Below are 22,427 nucleotides of genomic sequence, written 5' to 3'. Positions count from 1 at the left end.
ACAGAAATTCTAAACACTGCTGCTGGCCTGTGAGATATGCATGGGCAAAACTGACTGAAGACAAAAGATGTGTCCATCTAATTGAGTGAGACGCAACAACCCAACTTCTCTCTTGCCGTGGGTCGGGTAGCCTGAAGGTTAAGACAATAACTACAGGTTCCAGACTATCTGGGATGAAATCTGCATTCTGTCACTGATTGCCTGGCCATACTAGGCATCCTGTTGAATCTCTTTCACCCCATTTCTTCATCTGCCTCATAAGCTCATTATGAGAATAAAATGTGTTATTTTTATGGAAGCGGCTTAGGGAAGGCTTGGCACATCAAAAGCCCCCCATTTGAACCTTAGCCATTCTTAGCCATACCTGAAGTACCTCCTTGCTGTCTCTTAAATGTCCAAGTGAAAATGTAACCACTGTGCAAAATCGCCATCCAAAAGTATGCTCAGTGTCAGCGACAGCTGTAGAATTGGTCATCGTGGGAGATGACTGTCACGTTTCAGTTTGGAACAGCACCGTCTTTTAGGTATCTTGCATCCCAAATTTGTGATGGGTTGAAACAATCGTTTTAGTTTCAAATCTCAAGGAACATAAGAGATTAAATTTTAAGGTTTTTTACCATGAACACGTATTCTTTATATGTCATTACATAAAAAATAGAAGAGAACCTAAACAAAATGAAAAAGGTATAAGGCAGAGGAGGAAAAGGAAGCCCATGAGGAGCAAAACAAGCTGTGCACTTTCTTTGTAGATTTAAGGGTGAGTCTAAAAAATTGCTCATATCTGCATCTCAAAAAAATGCAAATGACATTTCAACTTCATGGGAAAAATAAGTTAAGGATTCCAGACTGCCTTTGAAAAGCTTACTTTGATCTTATGCCAAATGGCAAAATGAATGTATTAAATTTTAAATCGTCTGTCTTCAGAAGGATGTGATATGGAACATATTTAGGAATTAGCCTTTTAACATTAAACATACTAAAAATGTCCTCATCCATTATTGACAGCCCTATATTAAAACAGAGGCTTCATTTCAGTCTTGAGAAGATAGAACACTACTTGTTTTTAGAAGTACATTTCCTACCTCTTTTCCGCTACAACACTGTTTGGCATTCTGGAAAGAAATAATGTTCTAAATTGGTATTTTCGCTGGTGAGCAGTTTTTCCCATTTGCATCTGCAGGCTCATGACCCGTAGTTTAGAATTCAAATGAAATGTGTTCAGCGGGGTATATTGCTAGGAAAATAAGTGTTGTAAGAAACATGTAAGAGCTGACCCTTAAAATAATACAATTTCAAATCTCATTTGTTTTACATTTTGTACAATTCTCTAAGTATTTAATAGCAGTGTGACTGAGCAGCTGGGCCATGCCTACGGAAACATGGCTTAGGACCAACTATTTCTTATTTTTGTCCTCTTCTTCCTCAGCCCCCCAAAATAAATTTTCTTAGAGGTGACATCAGATTATATATAAATCCTTTGATAATGCTGCTGTCCTGCCTGGAAGAAAAAGCTTCTTCTAAGGGCTCCTACCTCCTTTCCACACGTCAAAATTCCAACCCTCTTTCATTTACCATTTCTTCCCTGAAGTTTCTCTTGACCCCTGTTCTCTCTCTCTCTCTCAATCTCTCTCTCTCTCAATACATTATTCTGAGACGAGATTCAAAGTGCTGTAAAACAATTGAAGGAAGTAGAGATTCAACCTAGATGGAGGAAGGGTATATCAGGGGAAGGGATCAAGAAACACTTCTGGGAGGAAACATGTACCATTTGATTTGGGGTTTTTGGCTTCGCTATTATTATATGGAGCATCTTAATCCATATGTTTAATACATATGTGTTGATTTTATTGAAGGGTAGCTTTGAAGAGGAGAAAAAACTCACCAAAAGATAGTGGGGGTCGGGGGGGGGGGACTGTGCTATTTGCATGGCCTTGTTCATTTCATTACCAAATGAGCCCTTCCCAGAGTGCAGGCATCCTGCATGGTACAGATGGCACTCAATAATGAACACATGAGCAAGGGACATAGGACCAAAACAAACAACAACAACAACAACAAAAACTGAACCACTCTGGCTCTTGAAGTTCTTATAGCTTAGTTAATGCGGGAGCCGCTCCCCTCACTAACTGGATGACTCTGTTATGGGAACAGAGTTGGAAGGATGTTCACACCTCAGTGAGATGCAGGAGGGATTTCTCAGATAGAGACCTAAACTGGGACTTGAGAGACAATTAGAGGTTATCTGACGAGGATGTAATATACAGCATGAGGACTATAGTTAATGGCACTGTACTGGATGCTTGATAGTTGCTAAGGAGTAGATCTTAAAAGTTCTCATCACAAGAAACAATGGTTGTCGCTACATGGGGTGATGGATCTTAACTGATCATACTGTGTTAATCATTTTGCAGTATATACACTTATGAAATCATGTTATAGACTTTAAACTTGTACGATGTTATATGTTAGCTATATCTCAATAAAACTAGAAAAAGTAAGCATACGGGAAAAGAAGTTACTTAAAGGAAAAGGGTATCACTGGCGGAAGAGAGAGCAGGTGAGAGAAGGCTTAAAGATACAGAACAGCCTGCTTTGGGAACCTGTAAGTGGAAGTTTGGCTGGTGTATAAAGGACAGGTGAGGGGGAAAGTAGAATACGGCATTAGTGGGGAGAGTGGTGGCCATTTTATAAAGGGCTTTTAATGCTAAGCCAAGCCTTATGCTAAAAGTTATGTCCTTTTATAACTGCCACAAAACCTACGCGAAAAGGATTTTATAGAGGAGAAACACGATCAGAATTTTCTCTTTTAAAAGGACTTCTCTTGCAATAGACTTTCAAGGAGGATTCGAGGGTGGCCAGACTGAAGGCCGGGAGACTTAGCGCAGTAATAATGTGAGCTGTGGTGAGCCAAAGAATCGGGGGTGAGATGAAGGGCAGATAGTCATGAAAGGCTGAGAGCAAACAGGGCTTGGTGACTGGTGGGATGTGGGGCGAGGGAGAGGGAAAAGATCAGGATGATACTCTGCTTTCTGGCTTGAGCAACTCTGAAGGATGGGGCCATTCACTGAGGTAGAGGGGCTGAAGATTTAGAGGCCCCAGTGAAGAACTTGGCTTTGGGGTCATTAAGTTTACGGCACCTATTGGCTACCCCAAAGGAAATGTTCAGGAAACAGTTGAATCTGGAGAATAGAGTTTGTGGAGATGGGTTTTTCTAAAAGTTAGTCGAAGTGTGTGGGGACAGGCGAAGGAGTCAGGTGGGAGGGGCTTAACCAGTGGCTTCTGGGGCTGAGCTTTGATGTTTTTGCTAGTGGCTTGCACCTTTGTAGTTTGCTCACTGTCTCTCTGAGCCCCAACCCCTGCTGATGGCGAAGGATCTTCACAAGGAGGACTGAAGGTAATGACCTGGTTGATTTCCTCCTTAGAATCATTTAATTTACCATGATGTTTTTGTAGAGGAAACTTTTAAAGCTTAGCAGCCAAGAAAGAAATCTTGATGGTTAATTTGAACTCTACATTTTAAGTAGATGATAACATCTATAAAATCAGGTTAGTATAATTAGACTTAATTTTTAGATATTACTCTGGGCATTCCTATAATTGCTCTTTACAATCTTTAAGGATTTGATACAGGTATAAGTATATTCATAAACATAGATAGATGTAGGCATAGATATAGATATACTTGGATCTAGCTAGAGGGAGATTCATACAGCTAGAACCAGCAGGCCAAATATACACATATATACACATTGTTTATCTTCCGGGATTCATAGTAATAACAGCTCACACACGCCACACTCTGCTCAGCACCTTTCTAAGCAATTTAAATGTACTAACTCATTTAATGCTCAGGACACTCCTATGAAGTCGATACTGTTATTATCCCCATTTTACAGATAAGGAAACTGAGGTGTCAAATAGGTACGTTAATTGCTCAGGGTTGCACAAATCCTGGGTTCTAGGATTTGAACTAGGTAGAGTGACTCTAGAGCCTGTGCTGGTAACATGGCCTTATGCTGCCTCTCTTTACCTACATCTAATAGAAAAATCAATATCTCATTGGATTTAAAATGCCGTTCCTGTCGTCTTATGAGACTGGGTAAGCTGTAAAGGAGGCTGTGTATTTCATCAATTACACATGCACAATTAGAGCATCTATCTAATCAGGGCTGATGACAGCCCCACTCATTCTTGCAGATTGATGATCAGAGAAGAGGAGTTGATGGCCCAGAGAAGGATGAAACTGTCATTAGCCCTCAGGAAATGCCTTGAACCAAGGCAGCTATGATATTATAAACTGAAATGTGGCAGCTATAAAAGGACCGTCAGATCCTTTCTTTGTATTTATCACCAGGCAGATATGGCCAATTTTGTGGCATGTGATAGAGACCTGTGTTCATCACAACTCTCTCACAAGTCTCCAGTTTTGCCAGGTGCACCCCTCTTACCCCCAGTAACTGGGGTGCTCCTCTTTAATACTTCCTATGTATTCAGAGACACCCTTGTGAGGCTTACAAGTGTCCTGGAGGCAGGCAGGAAGCATGCAGGCATCCTCAAATGGTATCTTGCTTGGCACAGCCAGGTTCTGTAACCCTTGGGCACGTGATGGAGGCAGTGTGACCCACCGAACAAGCCATTCAGATGCTGGGCGGGTTTCACTCATTCCAGGGGAGAGTACACTGCACAGAGTTCTACTCAACACGGGTCCTAGACATGCAGATGGTGCCACACGTAGGTTCATCTCTCAGTCCCCTCATCTAACACTTACCACCCCTTACTGAACACCTGCAGGACAGGTATCAAGCAAGCCCCTAAGCAAGCCTCCTCCTCAGTACTCCATCTTGGGTTCAGGTGGGTTCACATCATAGCCATCTATAATATGGTACATGGGCTGAAACTTTACAGATGCAAATTGCTTGGCTCTCATTCTGGTGATTCAAATACCATTTCATTAGGGAAATAAACCTCATCAGCTAGAAGTAATGTAAGTGCTGTACTTGTGTTAGCTGTTCTCAAAACCTAGACTCCAGAGTCCTTGGTGATGGCACAGTAGACCCAGTCTCTTCGTCACATTTCCTGGAAAGTGAATGAAGTATTAGCTGTAGGGCCCTCATTTGCATGGGCCTCTACCAAAGCCCTGGTAGGGCTCTGGCATTGTGTTCACGTGGTCATATAGTTTTTGATAAAATTGACAAAAGTTATTCCTTATGAGTTTTTTCTTCTCATTCTAAAAATAGCAACAAAAAAAAAATCCCACTTTTGTGCTGAATTTTGTATGAGTTTGCCTAAAGAGGGCTTCCCAGGTTGTCAAAGCTTCAGGCTCCCCAATACTTAGATTCACTGCTGTTCAAAGATCATTCCAGTTTATAGTCTCTGTACATTTTCTTAGTTTTGGAGGAGTTTTGTGGTTTTTGTTTTTCCAGTTCTAAATGCATGGATGATGGCTTGGTGGAATCACAGAAATGGAGACTTCTTTAACCAAAGAGAAGTAAAAACATATTCTCGCATAACAGTGGTGTCCAGCCACAGGGAACATTAGGGCCGCCCCTGGGAACGAAAGAATGGAATCAAACATGGACCATCGAAAGCATTCTGCTGAGAGAATCGAGTGGTGAATCCAGGAGGTTTTAGGACAGAGCGGGTCCTTTTAGAGTTTGAGGTCAAGGTTTAGATCTCTGTCTCCCCAAGGACTCCAGGGAGAAATGCTAAAGTCATTTGTGTCTTTATCAGTGAAGTCTCTTTTCTTGAAACAGTTATGTGACACGAGGTCTGTCCACCTCTTTTATCAATTAAGGAGGGTTGAGAGCCTCGTTTCCATGATGATTTTTTTATTGAGGTCCTATCAAGACCATTAGTGCAACAAAGCATGATTTAATACAAGTCTACCTGACCTAAGAAATCCTGACAGGTTAAAATCCAGATGTATAAAACCCTCCGTGCAGGCCTGGTTATTCCTTTCACAAAAGGAGTCTGCCTTATGGAAGATTTACAATAGAAGTCCCCTTGACAGGAGGCCCTCCTAAGCTGCCTGGAAAATCCAAGGTGATCCCGAAACTTGGAGTGGCACATGACCTGCTCGTGGTATCCCTTCAGAGGTGATAAGTCTAAATGAATTGTTTCGTTTTTTGGCAGTTTCTGGGAGGTATTATCTGTGTCATTTTGAGAGAAGCTGAATTTCATATTAAGATGATTTATACCCAAAGGGATCATAAGTGAGAAAATTGAAAAATACATAAAGGCATACAGCATTGTTTGGAATGCAGATAAAGGCTCCGCTGGACTTCTCTGGTACCACATCCTGAGGGACAACCCTGTTCTTTCCAATTGATGGGGAAAGCTGGTTTTCTCATTCTTGTTTTTCAGACTTCTCAATTGTTTGCGTTTCATCAATGCTATTTATGTAGAATAGATAACTAGAGCTTACTGGTTCTGGGTTTGCTAACTCGTTCGTTGGGTAACTGTGGAGAAGGTCATTAACTTCTCTGGCTTTCAGTTGCTTCCTACACTAGTCAAGGATGATAATTCCAACTCTCCCTCAAAGGGCCTGTTTAGAAAAGTGAGGATTCAGTGCGATAATATATTAGATGATATCGTTTATCTGCAGCCTGCCTGGTGTAGAGTTACTGTGAAGGTAATATTTTAATATTCTATAAAATACCTTGTAGCATCAACCAATCAAGTAGAATATATTGAACATTCTATTGTTCCACCCTCTCCCTATCCCCAAACACACACATGTACACACACCTGTCTTGCACACCCGGTCCTGGAATTACTCCGCTCTCTACTTCCTGTTCTCCTACAAAAAGAAAAATGGCGTAATTGTATTGCCTGATTCTATTAAAACTGTGTCACCCCCAGATTCAGTTGGTCACTTAGTGCTGCATAACTGCCTGTATTGGTTTCCTTAGGCTGCTGTGACAAAGTACCACAAGCTGAGTGGCTAAAAGTTACAGAACTTCATTGTCTTACAGTTCTGGAGGCTAGACCAAAATCGAAGTGTCAGGAGAACCACACTGTCTCTGAAACCTGTAGGGGATCTTCCCTCATCTCTTTTTAGCTCATGGTTGTTGCATTCTGTTGGCAATCCTTGGCATTCCTTGGCTTGGAAATGCTTCCCTATAATCCTGTGTCTTCATGTGATGTTTGCCTTACATCTCTCTGTCTTCACATGGCTGTCTTCTTATAAAGACGGCAGTCATGTTGATTTAGGAGCCCAACCCACTCCAGTATGACCTCATCTTAACTAATTATATGTTCAGTGACCCTATTTCCAAATAAGGTCGTGCTCTGAGGTACTAGGGATTTCAATATATTTTTAGGGGGGAGACGACAAAATTCAACCCATAACACAGTCCTTTTATTCATCCAGATTGACTCTCCTTCCTTCTGATGACAGCAGCTGTTCTAAAGCTTCCTCAAGCTCCTCAAGCCTTCAGTCGCCCTTCACCTTCCCTACTCTGAACAGAGGAGCTCACCTTCCACTTTCCTGAGGAAAAAAAAGCCATCTTTGGTTTTGCTTCTTCCATTTCCAAACTCACCCACCCTTACCTAGTCACCTCCTCTCTCACAGGAAGTAATGCCTGCAACTGTTCCTGAAGACTCTTCTTTTCTCCATCATCTACTACCCTCTCCCTTCGCAGTCTCTTCTCTCTCCTTCACCAGTAGTTTTAGTTCCTCAACCAATCAGTGTCTCCCCGCACTACTGAGAATCTTCTCGTGACCCTGACTTCCAGTGTGGTTATCAGCCCCTCTCTCCTTGTCACTGCAAAACTCGCTTTCTCCAACTTTTTCCCTGTTATTCACTCCGCAATCTATAATAATCTGTGTCACCTCCACATGTTCAGATAGCTCCCAGTAGGATCCCCAGGGGTTTCACTTTTGCCAACACCACCCTCATCCTATTTGCCCTTCCTGCAGCTTTCAATTTCTAAGCCCACAGGTCCTTGTGTGATCACTTTTCTTCCTTAAGATCCTCACAAGACCACCTGTCTTCACCCGAAGCCAACCAAATCTTTACTTTTTCTGAGGTCCTTAGTACAGCAGTCCTTAAAGGGTGGTTGACAGGCCCCTGGGAATTCCCAAGACCATTTCCCTTGAGGTCAAAACTATCTTCATAATAATATTAAGCTGGTGCAAAAGTCATTGCAGTTTAAAAGGTTAAGAATAATTGCAAAAACCACAATTACTTTTGCAGCAACCTAATACGAAGACATGATTTGCCATTTCAACCGTGTTGACATTTATACCCACGGCACAAAAGCAGTGGTGGTTAAAACTTTGATATCAATCAATGCAGTGGCACCAACCTGTGCTAGCAGTATTTGTATCCTTCACAGCCACACACTCACAATTAAAAAAAGGAAGAAAGAAAATACCAATTTTAGATAAGAATAGTCTTAATGAATTGGTAAGTTATGAATTTTATTAATTCTTTACCCTTGAGCCTTTTTAATAATCTGAATAATGAAATGGGGAGTACACATAAAGCATTTCTGTAGCATACCAAAATACAATGTTTGACTTGAGGAAACATTCTGAGCCGTTCTAAGCTGAGCTAGGCACTTATTTTTCTTATGCAACACCATTTTGACTTGAAAAAACAACTAACAGACAAGCTGTTGTTATGCAGACTTAGATATTTGGCAGCCATTATCTCAAAAATGAATGAGTGAGCATGTTACTTCAAGGAAAATAACCGACAATGTTTGCTGCCAATGATAAAAACTGAACTTTTAAACAAAAATTAGAATTTTGGAAAATTTGTATCCACCAAAATTTTGGAAAATTTGAATTTGACAGCTTTCTAATCTGTAATGACTTTCTGATAAGATACGTGTTAATATCAATGAATGTGATTTTTGATATTGTGTAGTGAAATGTGTCAACGTTTGGAAAAGCCGAATAACTCGGGGAACCAATATTTTCCAAAGGACCAATGCACACTATGACAGAATCATGCATCAGTAAAAAATCCATTCAAGGTACAAAATAGATAAATGAATTTTAATGTAATCAAATAAAAATGTTTGATTATGGCTTCAGTTTCAACATTGCAGTACACTTTAAGTGACTGCCACTTGTCAAGTTTTAACACCACATCAAGGAAGAATACTCACAATAATTTGAAAGGCTATTAAAATACTCCTTTCTTTTCCAACCACATATTTGGGTGAGGTCAGTTTTTCTTTATACCCTTCAGACAAAACAACGTAGTGCAACAAATTAAATACAGAAGCAGATATGAATTTTAGGTATCTTCTATTATGTTAGAAATTAGCAAACGTAAAACAAGGACAATCTTCTTACTGAATTATTTCGTGTTTTGGAAAACAGTTATTTTTTCATAAAAATATCATTTTAACATATAATGGGTTTATAATTATTACTTGTAAATGGGTTTGTAAATATTTTTAAATCTCTCAGTTTTAATTTCTAGTACAATAAACATTGATAGATAAAACCTACATTAACCAAAGTTCTATAGGATCCTCCATTATTTTTAAGAATATAGCAAGGTCCTGAGACCAAAGTCTGAGATGGCTGCTATAGAATTTTACTCAAACCAGTGGCTACAAAGAGAAATAACTATTGAGGAAATGAGGAATTTGTTGGGTTTGTGGGGTACCACACAGGAGGAAATGCCTGCCAGTGGACGACAAAATATTACTATGTGCCTGGTAGAAACGTGGGCATCAAAACCGTAGAAGATTTGATGTATGGGCAGGTGGAGGACCTCTGCAGCTGGCTCTGTTCATGTCACTGTTTTGCCTCAGGGTATATCTGGTGGGTTCACTGTGCTGGAGCTCCCTCTAACCAGTTTGATCTGGTATCGTATTGCCTCAGCAAGTGAAACGTTTGTCATGTCACTTATGGAAAAAAAATCCAGATGGCCAGCAAGTTCCTAATTCTCAGCCAGGTATCACCCCCCGACACACACACACACAGAATCCCACCCCCTACAAGTTCCCAAAAGACCTGTGCAGAGAGGACACGTCAAGTTAATGTTATTTGTTTATTATTATTATCGTTATAGAGTTCGGTCTGCAGATGGTCCAGTGAAAACCCTAGCCCCTGAGCTCTGGACCGAGCACCAGTTTTGGTGAAAGGGCTCTTCGGACTTATCTGCCTACGCCCCAAACAAGGGATATCCAAAAGGTTTCTGTGATTTGCCGACTCTGGCTTGATGGTTGTAGCTGCCAAGAGCCCTCTTTTGAGGAGCAGCGAGGAAAACAGTTGCCATCATTATGGAGATCAGCCAAGGCCTTCCGACAAAGGAGCACATAGGTCATTATTGTCACCTCCCCTCTAAGCTTAAAGCCTGGATTCCTTGATTCCTTTCTCCTAATCCAGGCTCTGAAGGCCACCCGGCTTTAATCAAATGAGATGTGGGACGTTCAAAGGAAATACAGAATGAAAGGCAGTGAGTTAGACTCAGAGAAAAAGAGCACCTCCCCCGCCGAGTCTTGTCTTCATGCCCAGGCTGAGGCCTTGGAGTGGGGATAGGGCAGCGGAAATGGAAAAACGTCAAGCCACAAAGAAAACCCAAGGATGTTGTCCTAAAAGATGATACTCTACATAGAACGAAGAGTTTTTAATCTCTTAATTCTTCCTTCCCATTCCAGAAAATTCCTCAAATTAATCAAACCACCAGCTGTGATTTGACCAGTTGAGAATACTATCATATCATTCTGGGGAACCAAAAAGCATTGTATTCACCAAGATTTCTGTTCAGGAAAGCACCGTGTCATTGGGAAAGAATTCCTTAATGAGCCCACTAGGAGTGGTAGCTGAGGCCCCAGTCCTGGGAGTTGGCTGAACCGAAGGCTCGAGTGATGAGACCAAAAAAAAAAAAATGGCCAAGGAACAGACGAGGAAAGACTCTTGTTTTACTCGTGATAGAGAAAGGGGAGTAAGAATTGAGGCCTGAAAAGTGGGGGAAATAAACACTCCACTCTCTATACTGTCATGAAACTTTAAAAAAAAAAACAACAACAAAACTTGCTTTGAGTGCATTCTTTGGGGTTCTGTACTGGATAGATATGGTATTAAAGAGAGAGTGTGTACAAACACAGGAGTCAAAAATGGGGCGAATATGGAGGGCCACATCCTGGGGAATCTGAAAAATGGGCAATAGCATTTGGAAGGATCACAAGCCAGGGACGTGGGGTCTGAGACAAGTGCATCTGGATGCCCAAGAAGCAGGACGACCTTCTCTGATATATGACTCCCTCTTCCTATGCAAGTAGAGGTCAGGGATTTTACAACCCCACATCGTCTTAGATGAGTCACACATGAGCATTGGATCAGTTTATTGCTATTCGTTTCTTGCTCTTATTTAAGCAACGTTATTTTCCTCTCAATCTGGCAGTGTAATTTTTTCTGCAGTTGAAAACATCTCTATATTTGGGTCACAAGGACGTTGGCCAGGTTGTGGCTCTGCCACTAACTGGACATGTGACCATGGGCAGGTCCTTATCTCTTCAGACCTCGGAGTCCTGATTTGTAAAATGATACAGGAGAGGAGGGAAAGGTTGAGTTAATTATCCCTTAGATCCCTTACCCATCAAAATTCAATGAATCTTGCAGTATTAATTTTTTGTGCATCTTCTTTCGCACTTGTACGCACTCTTATGACAAAATACCTCTCATTGTAGAAATGAAAGAATCAGGGTTTTGTTGAATAGAAGTCATTTCCTTAATTGCAATTTGTCCTTTAAGAATATGCAATAACTTAACATGCACTGGTTTTGTTACTTAAAATAAGGATTTTTTTTTTAAGCTAAGAGGAACCCGACAGATGGTGTTACACACACACACACACGTATATATTATTCTTTAATTTTTCTTTTATGCTTTTTTTCAGTCATATGGGTATTCTCTTATTTGTGTCTATGTCTGCCTCTCACATTAGATCACTGAGAGTCACAACAAAACGAAATTCATCTCTGTATCCTCCTAAAACCTAGAGACCATGCCTTGTACAAAGTGAGCATTTAATAGAGATTTATTCAATCAAATTGAAAATTGCATTGAAGTGAAATTTTTAAATAATTGCTTTGTGTTGTGGTATGCTTGGTTATGCCTGAGGAATAAAATGATCCCCATATCTCGGTGGTTTAATGCAGTAGAGGGCTATTTTCTCCCTTGGACAAGGCAAAGTCATCTATAGGATGGGGTGGGAGCAGGGAGAAAGATACCTGTGCTCCACACAGCCACTCAGGGACCCAGGCTGAGGAGAATCCTGCTTCTGTCTGCTGTACCATCTGGAATACATGACATCTTCAGAGGAAGAGACTGAAACTTTTCTCAAGGACTTTTTCCTGCCTTCTCTACACATTTCTTTGACCAGGACTAATCACATGGCACTGTGTGACTAGAAGGGGTTGGGGAGTGTGGGCTCCCATATCTTTAAGCAACAAAAGTGCCACCAAGATCAAGCATCACTAATAATGTCTACCACATGCTTTGTTTGCTCAGTAACTGTAATGGTTTGGAGATAATGAACTTCGAGAATCTTATGACAACTATGATCTCTCTCCCCAGAAAGAAATACATATATGCAGAACCTTTCTCAGCGTTTTGCATAATTTTCAGGTTTTTCATGCACATTTATCCTCTACAGATCCCTGAAAACTGGTTATGAATCCTTCAACTGAATCCACAGGCATGTTTAGCACCTGGTAACAGGGCGACGGATGAAAAAAATACATAACCAGTGTTCTGTTTTAAATGTATGTGAGGGACAGACTATTTACTTACTTAGTTATTTGTTTTGTCAGATCAGGCATCATGTCAGATACAGGACCAATGCATTTTCCTCTGTGTTTGTTTTTATCAGGAAAAATTTGAGGGTCTGTTCCGGACTTACGATGACTGTGTGACGTTCCAGCTATTTAAAAGTTTCAGACGTGTCCGAATAAACTTCAGCAATCCCAAATCTGCAGCCCGAGCCAGGATAGAGCTTCATGAAACCCAGTTCAGAGGGAAAAAATTAAAACTCTACTTTGCACAGGTAAGGTAATTCTTAGAAAAGTTAATCCGTTTGCCATACATTATTTTTTTTTCTGTTTAAAATGTAAATGGAGCTCTTCTCTACTTGCAGATTGATTTGTAGTCCATAATTAGTCCACTGAGAAATAAACCTATATCATGATTCGCAGTAAGCGACAACATGGAGGTTTAAATGGCAGGCTCTGAGGGCTGAGAAAGTTGGCTCCAACCTGGGCGAGTTACATAACTCACAGGGTCTCGGTTTCCTCATCTATAAAATGGGGATGATGATATACACCCCTATACTGTTGTTATGAGGATTAAATGAATTATTGAGTATTAAAGTGCCTCACATATGGTAAATGCACAAAAAATGCTAGTTGTAAAGAATGATCTAATTGCAACGACGCCTAAACTTCCTAATTAAGTTATAATTAAAACTTAAATTATATGACAGTCTTAGTAGACTGTATACCTTTTCAGTGATTCACATTCATGAGAAATCATTACAAGCTATGGATCATTACAAGAATCAATTTTGTGTTTTACTTAATACAAAAAAAAAAAAATACTGGCTATTTCAAAAAGGGATGAGTAATTCTTGACAAAGGACACAAAGTCCACAGCCATAGAAAATCAATGTTCATAACATTCTATCAGTGTCTTAACTTCATCATTAGATATCTTGACCCATCTCTTATTGTTCAGTAGGGATTGTTTCCACCTTTGGAGTTTACAAAGATGGTACAGTGAAAAGAATATAGACTTTGCTTCTTTTCAGGGCTGAATAGTATTCCATTTTATGTAGATGCCACATTTTCTTTATCCGTTCCTCCACCTATGGACTTTTAAGTTGTTTTCATATCTTTGCTATTGAGAATAGTGCTGCAATGAACGCAGGAGTGCTGATATCTTTTTAAGAGCCTGTTTTAATTCTTTTGGATAAATACCCAGAAATGGGATTACTAGATCATACTATGGTGCTATTTTTAATATTTTGAGGAACCACCAACAGGGTACAAGTGTTCTAATTTTTCCAAATGCTTGCCAACACTTGTTGTCTTTTGTTTTTCCAAGTGTGAGGTGATACCTCATTGTGGTTTTGATTTACCTTTTCCTGATGATTAGTGAACTAAGTGAGCATTTTTTCATATACCTATTGGCCATTTGTATATCTTCTTTGGAAAAATGTCTATGCAAGTCCTTAGACCATTTTTTAATTGAGTTATTAGTTGTTGGGGGTTTTTTGTTTCTTTCTTTGTTTGTTTTCACTATTGAGCTATATGAGTTTCTCATATATTTTGAAGACTCATCCGTTATCCTATACATGGTTTGCAAATATTTTCTCCCATGCTGTGGATTACCATTTCACTCTGTTGACTGTTTTCTTGTCTGCACAGAAGACTTTTAGTCTAATATAGTTCCACTTGTTTATTTTTGTTTTTGTTGCCTGTGTTTTTGGTGTCATGTTCATGAAATCATTGCCAAGGCCAATGTCATGAAACTTTTCACCTGTATTTTCTTCTAGGAGTTTTATAGTTTCGGGTCTTAGATTTTAAGTCTTTAATCCATTTTGAGTTGATTTTGTGTATGTTATAAAATACGGATCCAATTTCATTCTTTTGCATGTGGATATCCAGTTTACCCAACATAAATTGTTAAAGAGACTGTCCTTTCCTCATTGCGTATTCTTGGCACCTGTGTTGAAGATCCGTTGACCCTATGTGTGTAGATTTATTTGTGAGCTTTCTATTTATTCTGTTCTATTTGTGTATATGCCTGGCTTTGTGCCAGACCCTACTATTGTGATTACTATAGCTTTGTAATATATGTTTCAATCAGGAAGTGTGCTGTTCTTCTCAAGATTGATTTGGCTATTTGTGGTCTTTGTGGTTCTGTATGAATTCTAGAATTATTTTTTTTTCTATCTCTGTGAAAAAAGCATCATTGGGATTTTGATAGGGATTGCATTGAATATGTAGATTACTTTGGGTAGCGTGGACATTCTGCAACATGCAGCAACATGGATGGACCTTGAGGACATTACGCTGAATGAAGTAAGCCAGTCATACAAAGACAAATATTGCATGATTCCACTTAGATGAGATACATAAAATAGTCAAATTTATAGAATCAAAGAGTGAAATGATGGTCACCAGGGACTGGGAAGAGGAGAAAACGAGGAGTTACTCATCAACGGGCATAAAACTTCAGTCAAAACAGATGAATAAGCGCTAGCCATCTGCCGTTACCCCATCGTACCTACAATCAACAACAATGTGTTGTGCACTTAACATGAGATGTTCTGTGTTCTTATCACAATAAAAGAAAATTAAATTAAGTTAAAATTAAAAAGAAAAAGAATTTAGACTTTGGCCTCAGACCCATGTTCGAATCTTATGCTGCTAGTTACTTGTGGGACTTATAGAAATCTCAGTTTCCTCATCTATTAAAACCCTTAAAAAGTTAAACGTGGAGTTACCATCTGACCCAGCAATTCCATTCTTAGGTATATATTGAAAAGAATTGAAAATGGTCTGAAACAATCATGTGTACACATATGTTCCTGGCAGCATTCCTCCAAAAGTGCCAAAAGGTAGAAATAACCCAATGTCCAGCAGTGGGTGAGCAGATAAACAAATTGAGGTCTATCTGTTCAGTGGAATATTATTCAACCATAAAAAGGAATGAAGTACTAATACATGCTACAACACTGATGAACCTTGAAAATGTTATGCTAAGAAGTGGAGGAAGCTAGACACAAAAGGTCACATATGCCATAATTCCATCTATATGAAATATCCAGGATAGGTAAATCCAGACAGGCAGAGAGCATATTGGTGGTTGCCAGAGTCTGACTTGAGACAGAAGTGTGGTAGTAACTATTTATCGGGTACACGTTTTCCTGTGGGGTGATGAAAATGCTTTGGATCTAGATGGAAGGGATGTTTGGTTCTATTAGTACAACATGGGGAATATACTAAATGCCACTGGATTGTTTATTTCAAAATGGTTAATTTCATGTTATGTGAATTTCACCTCAATTGGAAGGAAGGAAGGAAGGAAGGAAGGAAGGAAGGAAGGAAGGAAGGAAGGAAGGAAGGAAGGAAGGAAGGAAGAAAAGAAGGAAGGAAGGAAGGAAAGAAGGAAGGGGGGAGGGAGGAAAGAAAGGAGAAAATGGGAGAGAGGAAGGGACGGAGGGGAGAGAGAGAGAGACAGAGAGAGAGAGAGAGAGAGAGAGAGAGAGAGAGAGAGAGAGAGAGAGAGGAAAAGGTGGGTTTGGGGACCAGTAGCGTCAGCATCACCTGGGAATTTGTTAACAATGCAAATTCTTGGGCCCCACCCCGGATCTACTGCATCAGAAACTCCAGGAGTGGGGCTTAGCAATCTGTATTTTAGTAAGCTTTCCAGGTTAATTCTGATGCACACTGAAGATTGAGCTCTACTGTTTTATGAATGAAATAAGATAATTGAGCATGTGGTGTCTGGTAAGTAGTCATTAGTAGTAGTACTAGTGTAGCCTGGTTCATTGCTTCATTTGTCACAGGCTAATAGTGACACTGTACCTTAGTGTGCCAATGAGGCACATCAGAAGCCATAATGAATCATGTGTCTTCTTTTCTACTCTGTTTGAAAGGTTCAGACTCCAGAGACAGATGGAGACAAACTGCATTTGGCTCCACCACAGCCCGCCAAACAGTTTCTCATCTCACCCCCTGCCTCTCCGCCCGTGGGCTGGCAGCCCATCAGCGACGCCACGCCAGTCCTCAACTATGACCTCCTCTATGCCGTGGCCAAGCTCGGACCAGGTAAGCTCTGCGGCCCTTTTAAAAATAAACATTTGTCAGCAACCTGGAAAAGCCAAACAAGATGAACGACCTTGAAATCCTGGGTTCATGGTCACGTTTGCATTTCTAATGGATTTATTGCTGTATGTGGACAATGAGAGAATGATGAATGAGAATGCAGAATCACATTTTGTACCGGTTTAAAAGCAATTCAGGAACCAGTACTAAAATGTCAGGCTGTGCAAATTCTGGGTTGCAGTGCGGATATTTTAAGATTGCAAAGAGCTCCCTAATTCTTATGAGATTTCTCTCTGTATCACAAGAAATTTGTTTCCTCAGAACAGGCTAAATGAGCTCTACTAGCTGGCATGAGGCCTCCATGCTGTGCCTCCCTGTTTTACTGCTGTCACAGGTGTGCCCAGGGAACCCTCTGCTACAAGACAATTGGCCTGTCTTGTAAGTGAAGCCTCTAAGTACCCAAGGAGTTGGTCACAGTAGCCTCGAAATTTAGAAGCATCTTGAGATCACTTTGTTCCAATGTTGGTGTATGTATCTCAGACTCGCTCATTTTCACTGCAATATAGTGTTCCGTTGCGTGAATATACCATCACACTTGATTCATCCGCTCTCTGGTTGATGGACATTTAGATTGCTTCCAGCTTCTTGCCATTACAGCCAAAGCTACAGTTAGCATTCTCACACTTATCTCTTATGCACTCGTCCAAAAGTTTCTTTATGTTTTATACTTAGAAGTGATATTGTCCTCAATTTCAGCAGATGTTGCCACATCTGCCACCTTGTATTCCAAAGTATGTTTTCTATAGTATAGCAGGAGGGGAAATGGTGGGAAATGGAGAGTCTGCAACCAGGTGGCAGCTGAGGTTTTAGGTACTGTGGATCCCGAGGGAAATAATGGCCATTGCATCTGCTCCTTCTACTAAAGGTAGTTCTCCTGAGGTGAGAGGGGGCTTTAAAAATAGAATCCCAATGCCCTGACTGTACTCCAAGAGGTTCTAATTTTATTGATTTGGGTAAAGTCCAGGCATCCATGTATTTTAAAAAGCTCCCAGGTAATTCTGATGTGTAGATGAATTCAAGGGCCACTGCTAGCCAAATGTCAAATGTCAGGGGTGATAAATGTGTAAGTTTTTGCCAGTATCCTTTAGTGTGGACAGGAAAACATTTGGACCAGAATCACCCCTCCCAGAAATCTGCAGTTTTAATCATCCCATGTGTTGATTCTTGCATACACTGAAATGTGAGAAACCTGGGAATTAGAGCGACCCACTGTCCTGGTTCATCCAGGACTGAGGGGTTCCTGCGAACTTTCACTGCTAAAACCAGGAAATTCCCAGGCAAAGCAGGGAGAGCTGGTCACCCTCCTGAGTCCTCAGATTAGGGTGAGGCTGACCTGGTTAATAAGCAGAGATAGGAACGATTAATATCCCCATTTAACAGAACATTGAGCTGTAGAGCAGTGAGCAAACTTGCTCCAGGTGACACAGCTGGTTGGTGGCAGAGGCAAATGTCAAAGTTGGCTCCTCTGACCCTCATTCAGCCACTTCTAATGGCCTTCTGTTAAGGACACTGGCTGCCCCAGTGGACTTGAAACCTCCTCTGCTCTAACACAGGCAAAATGTGTATCCTAACCCTGAACTGACAATTATCTCTAACACCACTCTAACTTGAAGAAAGCCTGACCCAGGGTCTGGTAAGTGTGCAAAAAGGAGGCCTGCGTACTACATGTGCACGTGTGAATATGAGGGTTTCCTGCTTTCGAAGAATGACTGATATTTTGTCCCTGGGATACCTGTCTCTCCATCTCTTGACAGTAATTTGAGGCTGTTTCTCTTTATTTATTTACTTATTTGTCCTTTTCCTGTGTCCTTGAAGCTTCTTCACCCCACACAGATGAATGATTTCTATGTAACAATTGAGTTGAAAATATCACAAAGGTCATTTTAGAGGCCTGGGCTTCTGGCAGCTGTTTCAGCTGCAATGATGAGGGAGGGGGGCCACACCCTGCACCCTCCCCAACCACATCTCTACCCACTCCCCAGTGAGGTGCCAAAGCAAGGAGTTGTTCCTGCAGTCTCTTCATGGCACTTTGCACAAATGCTCACTTCTCATTATGGTAATTTTATATTGTTCAACTTCCTGTCTTCCCTACTTTTTGCGAGGAGAAAGCATGTTTTATTTATTTTGGTATCCAGTGCCTAATGGCACCTTGCACATAGTAGATGCTCAATAAATATTGAGTGCATGAATGAGTGACTAGATAGAGCTATTAGCCTGCCTAGAGATAATTTCTTCCCCGGCAAATTGTTCCTTTCTATGGCTTTAGCCATACTGAGCCAGGCAGCACTAAATTAAGCTTTTCTCCAATGAGAGGACTTCTAGCGTTTCCTTTTGAAAAAAAAAAAAAATGATTTAGTAAAATTCATTTTTAATCCTTCAGCAGAATCATTTCAGGAACAAATTATAACTCATTCCATGTGAAGGGATGACCTCAGTTTTGGGAGTGCAGAAACAAATTAGAATGAAAGCAGAGAAAAGCATCTCAAATGATCAAAGGAATGGAGTTTTGCTTTGGAGGAGAGACTGCTAACGCTACATTGGTAGAGCTGGGTGACTAAGAAGAGATGCATAAATTAGAAAATACTGAGAAAAAGTGAGTCTAAGGAAAGAACATCCTGGGGCTAGCGTACAGGGCGAGAAGGTACGCAGGATCAGGTCTGCAAGCAGGCTGGCTTGTGGGAGCTGTGACACATCTCGCTGACCATGGAAGGCAATGACACGCGTTATTAAAACCCTTTCACGGAGGACACCTGTGAGGGTGAGGACGCAGGACTGGGCTTAGACAAACGGGTAAAACAACGCCCCCATTCTCTAAGAAAAGAACACTGGTGACCCTCTTCCAGAACTCCCTGGAACTTCCGGAGAGGCTCTTAAAACAAGCTTGGAGTGAACAGTGCAATTCCAAAGGAACCATGATCAACCCAAACCTGTGGGTTTCCTTTGAAATCCTTAACAGGATGTTACAACACGAGACCAGGGCCACATAATACTGGAGAAGCATCTCTCGGTTCTATTTATCGTAGTGAGAACAAGTTTATATTCTGGAAAACATGAGAACACCATTTCAAACACTCTTTCAAACACTCTTAATCATTGTCCCCATGTCTGTATGTTGTTTTTGATCCACAAAGTAAGTAAAATAGATAAATGGGGGGGGGGGGCTTAAATAGAAACAATGGCTTAAGCTTATACATAGGGCTTACTGTGTGTCTATTATCTCAATTAATGCTCACAACAGTTCTGTGAGACAGGCATTGTCATTCTGCTCATGTATACAGCTGGGGAATATGAGGCACAGAGTGGTTAGGTAACTTGCCCAAGGCTGCACAGCTGGTAAGTTAAAATATGTCCCTCAGCCACTGGCACGAAGCATACTGAGGTGGGGGAGGGGGCAGTTGAGAAACCAGAGAGATCTCTTAAAGAGTAAACTTAATTTCTCCAGAAGAAATTCAAGAGTGTTGCATAAGGAAATTTTAAAAACACAAAACGACTTCCTCGTTTTGTGCCTCCACGTTTTGTTCCTCTGCTTATTGACACGCCTCTAAAACACATCCACTGCACTATCTCTTTAGGACATATTAGGTGCTTTCCTCTTTTGTCCCGAGGGACATGTGGATCAGAATTTGTCTTTCTCTACTCTGTCTAAAGGACAGTCATCATGTCTATAAAAATAGAAGTTTTCTATATGTATATTAGTCTCCCTGGACTTTAGAGAAGCCCATCATTTAACAGTGACCTAGACAAAATAAGGTGGACTTTGACCAGGTAGAGAATTAGCTGAGTATTTATTTTGGTTTATTGTATAATACCCATTGTTCCTGACTCCAGAAACAGTATAGTGCGGTGTTCTTTCGGGTGTAAAACAAAACACAAGAAAACAAAAACCCAGCCCAGCAAAACAGCTTATCTCTACCAATCAGCAAAAATGGCAAAATAGAGATGTAGGACATACTAAATGGGTGGTAAATCAGAGGTGGGATGTGAAATGCCAGCCTTTGTTCTGCTGTCTAGCTGTGGCTCTGGAAGGTCATGTTCATTGTCACTGAAAATGCCTGCAGGGAGTGATATGAAAAGTCATTGTCTATTTCCTTTTTTTTCCGCCCACTATTTTTAGCTTTTGTTAGGGAGATCAATTTTAGTTAACTGCAGAGGAAGGCTTAAAATGGTGCTCGAGTTTCAAGTTGCGTACATCTGCTATATTTAGATTTTTTTCCAAACTCTTCTCCATCAAAACATGCCATACTGAAGCAATTTTGCTGGTTTGCTGCTTGATATATATTCTTTCCTCCAAGAATATATTTCATTAATTCATGTAACTTATAAAGAAGAAACATTTTCTATTCCAAGCTAATTGATTCAAAGGCAGAGAAAATTCCATTTAAAAATATGGATGGACACCTATATTTTGGGTGCATGTGGTATGACTCTTATATAAGACTCAATTCTTGTTCAACAATTGCCATTTTGTGATCACAGATATAAAAAGCAAACAAAACAGCCAATCTCCAGTGTTCCAGTTACTGCAGTCTCTATGTGTCACTCCCCACCCAAGGGATGCAGATTTCTGATCCCGGAACATATGCTCATAATTTTCCATCTCCTTTCAAAGAATTTTCCCTGGAAAAAAGAATTTTAAGAGGCTTTTTTTCTCAGCATATATTCCACAGTTATTTTCAATCATTATTGAGTGGCAATATAAAATACTTCCTTTTCTTATTTCGCAGGTAAAATATGCACATGGTAGAAAAACTAAAAAAACACACAGGACCAAAATACACATGCACTCGCACATCCCCGTAACTATTCCCTTGACCTGGTCCCTCATGTTGGGAAAGGTAGGACAGGGTAGCCTTTCCCAGAAAGGTAAACCTCACGACTCTATGACCAAGTATACAGATAGCTTGGACAAACAGCTCTTTCTTCTCTTCTGTCAGCTACTTTCCTCTTATCCTACCTCACAAGCTTCAGAGAGCCCTTCTTCTCCGCTCTCCTTTGACTTTCCCACCCCTTCTCCCTGTAGGGTTTCCTTAGTCTTTCTCACCCTTTCCTTCCTTCTAGGGCTCCATGTCTTTGTCTCAACCACTAATTCAGGTCCTCAATCAATCAGTTGACTCCATGAAGTACTTTAGGCACTGAGTGACTCAGGAGGAAATAAAGACGGCTCTAATCCAGTCTTAAAAATGCCCAGAAGATAAGCAAACTGTCTTTTATTGACATAGAGCACCTCTTATAACAAAACTACAGAAGTTTCCTCTCTCTCTCTCTCTCTCTCTCTCTTTCTCTCTCTCCCTCCCCCCACCTCTCTTCATCTTCACAAGAACCCCTTCTGTTTTCCCTTGATGTGGATCCGGACTAAGGATGGGGGCGGCGAGGAAGAGGACTCCAATCGCTCACTTCAGTATTTTGTTACTATAGGAAAACCGGTCACTTGACCTATTTTCATACTAGACTTACAGAGGCTGGGAGGTCTGTGGTGTGCAGCCCTGATGTCGTTTCTGCACCAGCCTTATCCCTAAATGTCAGAGGCAATGTAATGGTCAAGCTTTGACCTTCGCAGACTGGGATTGG

At 40.7% G+C, this 22,427-nt stretch overlaps 1 protein-coding gene across 6 annotated transcripts in view; it reads left to right on the top strand.

Annotated features, from left to right (window-relative positions):
- RCAN2 (regulator of calcineurin 2) overlaps positions 1–22,427 on the top strand; it is a 254,032-nt gene that overhangs the window by 219,203 nt on the left and 12,402 nt on the right. For all 6 annotated transcript variants that reach the window (XM_033102530.1, XM_033102529.1, XM_033102532.1 and 3 more), the window contains 2 exons: positions 12,842–13,015; positions 16,631–16,802. In XM_033102530.1, the coding sequence (XP_032958421.1) occupies positions 12,842–13,015; positions 16,631–16,802 (346 nt within the window). The remainder of the gene's footprint in view (positions 1–12,841; positions 13,016–16,630; positions 16,803–22,427) is intronic.

This window comes from Rhinolophus ferrumequinum, chromosome 3 (genome assembly GCF_004115265.2).
Source record: "Rhinolophus ferrumequinum isolate MPI-CBG mRhiFer1 chromosome 3, mRhiFer1_v1.p, whole genome shotgun sequence".
In the NCBI taxonomy this organism is placed as follows: Eukaryota; Metazoa; Chordata; class Mammalia; order Chiroptera; family Rhinolophidae; genus Rhinolophus; species Rhinolophus ferrumequinum.
This window is presented reverse-complemented; position numbering and strand designations above follow the sequence as displayed.